Source organism: Galeopterus variegatus, unplaced genomic scaffold (genome assembly GCF_000696425.1).
Source record: "Galeopterus variegatus unplaced genomic scaffold, G_variegatus-3.0.2 Scaffold3274, whole genome shotgun sequence".
NCBI lineage: Eukaryota > Metazoa > Chordata > Mammalia > Dermoptera > Cynocephalidae > Galeopterus > Galeopterus variegatus.
Genome location: NW_007729385.1, coordinates 17,411 through 24,564, shown reverse-complemented (window position 1 = coordinate 24,564; position 7,154 = coordinate 17,411). Strand labels below are relative to the sequence as shown.

Genomic DNA, 7,154 nt, shown 5'->3' with positions numbered 1-7,154 from the left:
GTACCCGTTAACAGTCACTCCCTGTTCTCCCTTTCCTCTGCCCCTGGCAACCACCAGTCTGTTTTCTGTCTCTATAGATTTGCCTATTCTGGACATTTGGTCTGCTTGGAATCATACCACATGTGGTCTTTCTTGTCTGGCTTTTTTCGCTCAACATGTTTTCAAGTTTCATCCATAATGTAGCATGAATCAGTACTTCATTCCTTTTTATGGCTGAATAATATTCCATTGTGTGGATATATGAGATCTTCATGGATTTTGATATAAGATTAGCCTATAGGTTCATTACCTGAGCTACAAACCATGAACACTGACATTCTCTTGCACAACTGCTACAAAACCCCAATCCAAGTCACATCACACAGACTTTCCCCCACATGAGTGCCAGCATTGAGGGGTTCACATGGCTTTGTCAACTTAACCCTACTGGTTTGAAGGAGCAGTACACTGGGGAAGACAGAAGTCCACTCTAGTTGACTGTGACAAAGATCTTGGCATCTTCTAAGCATGCATTTATAGGGAACTATCACAGGTGAACCCACTGCACAAGTGGGGTCAAATGCCATGCCCTTATAACCAAGAATTCCTTCCAGTTCCCTCTAGGTTCCTCCTCTCAATGTAGAAAGCTCTGCGTCCTCCTTTCCCCCCGTTTTCCCCTCCTCCTATCCTACTTTCTTCTCATTCAGCAAACATTTGGCACCTCCTAGGTGCTAGACACAGTTAGACACTGGGATCCAAAATTAAAGAAGCTTGATTTATGCCCTCCAGGGTGTTCACAGCTGGTCACGGAGACAGTTGAGTCTACAACAAAGTGGACATGCTGAGTGTTCAGTTCTGTAAGTGGGGGAGGGGACAGGGGATGACACAAAAGGAAGTGCTCACAGTCACACAGAGAGGTCAGGGAGAGCTCTGCAGAGGCAGTGACATTTGAGCTGAGTCCTAAGGAAGAACAAGTTCTGTGAGATGACATGACAGTTGGTGAAGAGGGTGTTCCAAGAGAGGGGACAGCAAGTACAAAGTATTGAGGCCAAAAAGAGTATAACATGCTCAGGGAAACACAAGGCACTCAGGCTCAGCTGTGGAAAGGGGTATCCATGGTCAGGGTGGAGGGTGCCAGAGCACAGTGAGTCTCAAAAGCCACAGGAAGGACTTTGGACTTGGCCTGAGGGCTGAGGGGAGTCACTGAAGGATTTTAATTAGGGCAATGACACAATTCTTAAAATGGGTTCAAACCCTAATCCCCACAGGCATTAGAAAGTCAACTTTATTTTTTTCTGTGACTCAGCAGAAATTTACAACTGGGGCTGAGATTCAGCAGAAATGTACAGCTTGGTTTCCAGGCTTTTGGTACAGTGCATTGGATCTGAGCGCCAACCCACTTTCCTTCTAATGGGCTTCCTAAACTAAAAAGGCTAAAAAGCTAAAAACTACAATTTCCAGACTCCCTTGCAGCTAGCATTCCAGACAGGACTGAGGCTCTACCTCTCAGAGGTGTGTGAGAGATTTGGAAGGTAGAAGTGAGGCAGAGGCCATGCTTCCACTGCTCCTATTCTTTCTGCTGTCAGAGGCAGCAAGAGGCATTAGTGGAGGTCCAAGTCCTAATGGATTCATGGGTATTGAGAGGCAAGATGGGTCCTTTTTTTTTTTTGGCCAGCACATACCTTGGTGACATGGAGTAGCTCTAGAGCCAACAGTTGTAGTGATAGCTTCTCAACTCTCATTCTTCTGATTGTGGCCAATGTTGTGTTCCTCAAGCTGGTCAGTGCCCATAGACCTGGCCTAGAGCTCTTCAACAATTTTTATAGCACCCCATTGCCTATATCCGAGCTCTTTCTGTTCAAAGAGGGTGGTTTCTGTTATCTGCAACTGAAACTTGACTGACACAATGCCATTGTTAGGCACCCAGGACTCATTCTGCAGCTCCTGTTCTGGTGTGGCCTCAACCAGCATTGTGTGAAGCTAAGGCCTTTCTGTGGGGTCTGGGGAAGAATATGGTGTTCTCAGTTTCCATGGAGGGGGGCATCTGTGCCTCCCACCATGATTCCTAAGTGGAGAAAGGGCGTTCTCCAAACACAGAAAGTGGTTCAGATGCTAGGTAGTCATAAAGGATGACAAAGGTCTCCAATAATTAATAAAAGTCCCTTTATTTTATATTGTACCCAAGGACTGCAATGCAGTAAGGGAGCAGACTTTTATCTGAGAGAGAGCCACTGAAAATGATAAAAGTGGCAAAAGTTCGGGATTTTGTGGGAAGTGCATAGAGTTCCTCCAACCTCTGGAGTCTGGCAGCCCCCTTCTCTCCCACCTCATCTGAGATGCATAGTGGCCAGGAACTACTGTGCCAGGGCTGGAGCCTCTAGGACAAGCCCCAGGCAGGCAGGGGCCAAGCTCAGCACTGCCTCTGCAGAAAACGCAGGCCCACCTTCTTATTGGGAACCAGGACGATGCGGGCCACACTCTTCACCTCCCCCGTCTCAGGGGCCAGGACCACCTCATACTGCTGCATCAGCTGGGAGGTAATCAAAGAGCACACTGGGCAATTAGAGCCTGTGATCACCACCCACTGCCCTCCTCTGCCCACTCCTACCCTGCACCTCCCTTCCTTTCCTCCCCCAAGGTCTCCTTCACCCCTCCCTGGTCCACACACCCCTCTAGTCTCTCCTCACCTACCCTTGCCAGCAGCAGCTGCATCTCCAATTCTGCAATCCTGCGGCCCAGGCAGGCCCGGACCCCATAGCCAAAGGGCAGAGAGCCAAATGGGTGTTGGATTCTGGGGATATCAGGCTGGTTCTTCCTCAGCCAGCGCTGGGGCTGGAAGCTCTCAGGCTCAGAGAAGGTGCTGGGGTCCCGGGACACCACATAATGGCAGAACACAAACTGGGTCTACAGAGGAAGAATGGGCAGAGTGAATCTAGCAGCTCAGGGCTGCGGGGCACTCCCGGGCACTTGGGTTCTCTAGCCCCACTCACGTTCTTGGGGAAGAGGAAGCCATCCACTTCAATTTCCTTTTCCACAATGACCCGGGAGTTTGCAGGGACCACAGGATAGAGGCTACAGGGAAAAGAAAATCTAGGGTCTGCCTCTGGACCCGAGTAGGGACAGAGTGCCCACTCCTTCTTCCCTACCTCCCTGGTCCCCCAGCCCCTCTTCCCATTCACCCTTGTCCCTGGACCCAGCCCACCTGGCCCCCTTCTCATTCCCATCTCTGATTCCTTCCACACACATAGACCCGTGCTCCCAGCATCCTACCGCAGGGTCTCCTTCAGCACAGCTTTGAGCAGGGGCATGTGGGCAAAGTCCTTGTGCTGGGGCACTTGCCCAGCTGGCACCACATCCACCACTTCCTTATGCAAGGCTGCCTGGATCTCCGGGTTCTTTGAAAGATGGTACAGGGTCCACGTAAGTGTATTGGATGTCTAAGAGACAGAGCGGGAGATGAAGTGAGGGGGGATTTCTAGGCAAGAGGCCAGCTAGGTAGTGGGAGGGTGTATGAGTGGGTGCATGCAAACTGTGGGAGAAAATTATCTTGCCACAAGTATGACAGGAAAAGACATGAGGGCTCACGCTAAACATAAATCCACAGTGGTATGAGGACCAACAGGAGGAGGCTGTAACAAAGACAGACCCAGCATGACAAAAGAGCTGGAAATAGGTCCCATAGAGATGATGCTCGTGGACAAGCTTTCAACTTTCTGCTTAAATTGCAGCAAGAGAGAGTAGCACTTGATGTGAGATAAAACTTCCCAGCTGTCAGAGAGCGTGAGGAGGCTCCAGGAGGTGATGGAATCCCCCTTATAAAAGGACCACCCCCACCCACCTCAGCTGGGCTAAATGACCCCCCTGTTCTCCTTCTAATGCTGTATCCATGTATCAGAAAGAGAAGCATGTTCTTGGAGGGATGAAGGTCAGGTTCAGGTGGGGGATAATGGGAAACTAGTTCAGGATGGCAGCTGGGAGCCCCTCGTCTCCTCACTGGCCCCTTCACGTACCGTATCCACTCCGGCCAGGAGCAGCTCAGGCAGGCTGCCCATGGCCTCGTGAGGACTGAGCTGTCCACTGGCCAACAGGAAGTACAGGTAGCCAGACACCTGAACCCCATCCGGCCCCCTTTTCTGTAGTTGGGACTCCACCTCCTTGAGTTTCTGATCAATCAGCTTCTTCCCTGCAGGAGCAGTAAAAAACAAGAGAGGATGAAGTCAAAAGTCATGATCTCCAGGGACCAAGAGCCACTTCATCAGCTGGTGGCATGAGGGAGAATGTCCTGGGAGAGACCACTAATTCATAGACCTAGGGCCACCCCCAACTTCCTTCCCTGGCCTCAGTCTGGGACTCCTCACCAAAGGAGAAGATGTTGTCCCAGCTATCCAGGTATCGCTTCCAGAAGGGCAGCAGGGGACGGGTCCACTTGGGGAGAAAGGTGACATAGACTGAGTTCTGGAACATGAGCCCGACAGATCTAATGAAGCTCACGGTGTCCTCGGGAATGGATTGTTCCAGGCAGCCAATTCGTTTCTCGAACAGGATGTAGCTGATAGCTGGGTAGCGCACAGAGGCCATCACAGGAGGCAGGGCCAGGGCACATAGAATCCAGGGGGCCTGGAGGAAGGGGAGTACAACCTACCCCTGACCCATCCCCAGCCCAGCCCCTCTGCCAGCAATGTACCTTCCAAGGCAAAGTGGTAGAGGAGGTGAGCCATGTCCAGCACCTGGTCCCCTGAGGCACTCTCTGCCCGCAGCTGGGCCAGTCGAACCATAAAGCCATCAACCACCTCATTGAGAGCATCTGTATAGAGTGCAGCCTCAGCTGGCTTCAGCAACCGCTGATTCAGAGCCTGGCGCAGCTGGTACCAGCTCTGTCCATTCCTGCAGGACATGGAGGAGCAACACAAACCTAGCCTCTAAAGGGGGTTCAATTACATGACATCTTCCCACCCTGAGACCCCCACGGAGTTGAGGGAAATCTCAGACACCTTGAATTTAGCATTAAGAATTACCAAACTTTCAAATAACAGAATCTTAGAATCACAGAACTTCAGAATCTCACTACAGCAGAATGGAAGTGGGTATGGTGGGCATCTAGAGTCAGACTGCCTAGCCAATCACAGGTGTGATTACTAGCTGAGGGACCTCAGGCAGATGACTTAACTCCTGTGTGCCTCAGTTTCCCCATCTGTAAAATGGGGATAATAGGACTGCCTATCTTAGTAGGGCTATTCAGATCATTAAAATGCTTAGATCACTGCCTGGCACATGGTGAATGCTTAATGAATATTGACTATAATTATCTTAGAATTATACAACTCTGGAATCTTCCATATGTGAAATGAACGGGAGCTGAGGTAGTTCCTGTCCTTCTGTGAGGAGGATGAGGAAATAAAGGAGGTGCAGTTAGGGTTCCTGGGATGCTCAGGTTCTGGGCCTTCAAGCTCTGCTTGGCTCAGTGGGCCAAGGGGACAGAAGGCCCACCAAGCTGATTTCCCAGGACCTCTTATCATGTGATAGTCAGGCCCCCACCCTGGTTAGGCAGGGATGCTTACAAGGCTGGGAACATGCTTCCTACAGGGGGAGCTTAATGTTTGGGGGCTGCCCCACCCTCCACTGCCTCCCAACTCTGTTACCTTTCCTAAGCAAGCGAGGTATGAGTCAACTTTTTTAAAGCTAGTTGCGGAGCGATACTTACAAAATGATCCAAGTTTAAGAGGAAAAAGGGAAATCCTACATAGCCATATGTATGTTGCATGCTTTTAGATGAAGCAGGGAGGAATATGTGCCAAACTGTCAGTACTGGTTGCTTAGGAGGATGGGATGGGAGTAGGGAGAAGGAAGACAACATATTATTATTGGAATTTTTATAATAAGTGTGACTTTTGAATTTTAAAATGGGGGAGCACATAGGCTTGACAAAGAACAGGGAGTGCACCAAGGGCAAAGGTCCTAAATGCACTTATGTGGAACCTAAGTGCTGAAAACAGCAAATAGTTTCTGCTAGATTTAAGAACATTAAGGTCATTTCTTATCCAGCTTCACTCCCTTTCCTTTGTTTCTCAAGATGTTTTCCAGAGATTGCCCCAGAGCCAATTTCTTTTCATTCCTTTGATAAATGATTGATTAAGTTGTTTTTTCTCTTGTGTTTCCCTGTCTTTACAATAAAAGCTGAAGCAAATACTGACTCCAGGCTGTTCCTTGTTTCTCCCTTCTTGAGGGAGTTTTCTTGGTTCAGTCCCTTCAGGTTTCTCATTGCTCTTAATATTTGGGCTCTGAGCAATCTTTACGTCTCCATCAAACAGCGAGAAGTGAAATTAAAAACCAATAAAGTTTTAAAAAGAAAAAACATTGTTTATTTTTTAAAATTATTCATTTAAATAGACCTCAATCCCCCCTCGCCCCCCACCACCCACCCCCAGGAGCTTTCTTTATTATGTTGGGGGAAAGCTGCAAAAAGATAAATTAAAAGTGTTGCTAAAAAAGAAATGAAAACCAAAATAGAATTTTGAATAAAGGGCCTAGGAATTGTCGTTTTAATTCTGGAACTGTTCACCTGTGAAGGAACAGGGGAAAAGAAAGAAAAACATGCAATGGGAGAATGAATGCATGGGCAGCAAACGCAGGTGAAACGAACCTTCCAACCAGTTCATTTTCTTTCCAAAAGTGTCAAGACAATAGTTCTTGAGTTCTGAATCAGAGAGATCTATTTCGTCACTTGCTAGTGTGTCTCCTCTGACAGCCGATGTAAAACCTAACTAGGCCACAGTCTCTTCATCTGTAAAATGGGGGTAATAATACCACCCACTTCATGGGCTTGTTGTGAGGATAAAATGAAACAATAGATGTACAGAGACTAGCCTGATGCCTAGCATGTCATAAACACATGGTTAGTTATTATTCTTGTTGTGGTGGCTACTACTACCATCTCCAGGATCAACTTTGATTAAGAAGTTACCTTAAGAAAGTGTTGGGGGAAAAAAAAAAAAGTTACCTTAAGAAGTGACTAAAAGGGCCGGCCCGGTGGCGCACTGCTACAGTGCGCCGCTTGGGAAGTGCGGTGGCGCTCCCGCCGAGGGTTCGGATCCTACGTACAGACCGGTTCACGCTCACTGGCTGAGCGAGGTGTGGGAGCAACACCGAGGGTTGCGATCCCGCTGCCAGTCCCGGTC

General features: G+C 48.8%; 1 protein-coding gene across 1 annotated transcript in view; it reads right to left on the bottom strand.

Moving 5' to 3' along the window:
* Positions 1–2,120: 2,120 nt before the first annotated feature.
* The window catches only part of LOC103600243 (sterol 26-hydroxylase, mitochondrial), a gene marked incomplete at its 5' end in the record, with an annotated part of 6,371 nt that continues 1,337 nt past the window's right edge, over positions 2,121–7,154 (bottom strand). Inside the window, 7 exons of the mRNA XM_008584487.1 lie at positions 2,121–2,509; positions 2,671–2,883; positions 2,970–3,051; positions 3,250–3,416; positions 3,990–4,162; positions 4,338–4,535; positions 4,664–4,863. Coding sequence (XP_008582709.1) covers positions 2,390–2,509; positions 2,671–2,883; positions 2,970–3,051; positions 3,250–3,416; positions 3,990–4,162; positions 4,338–4,535; positions 4,664–4,863 — 1,153 coding nt within the window. The remainder of the gene's footprint in view (positions 2,510–2,670; positions 2,884–2,969; positions 3,052–3,249; positions 3,417–3,989; positions 4,163–4,337; positions 4,536–4,663; positions 4,864–7,154) is intronic.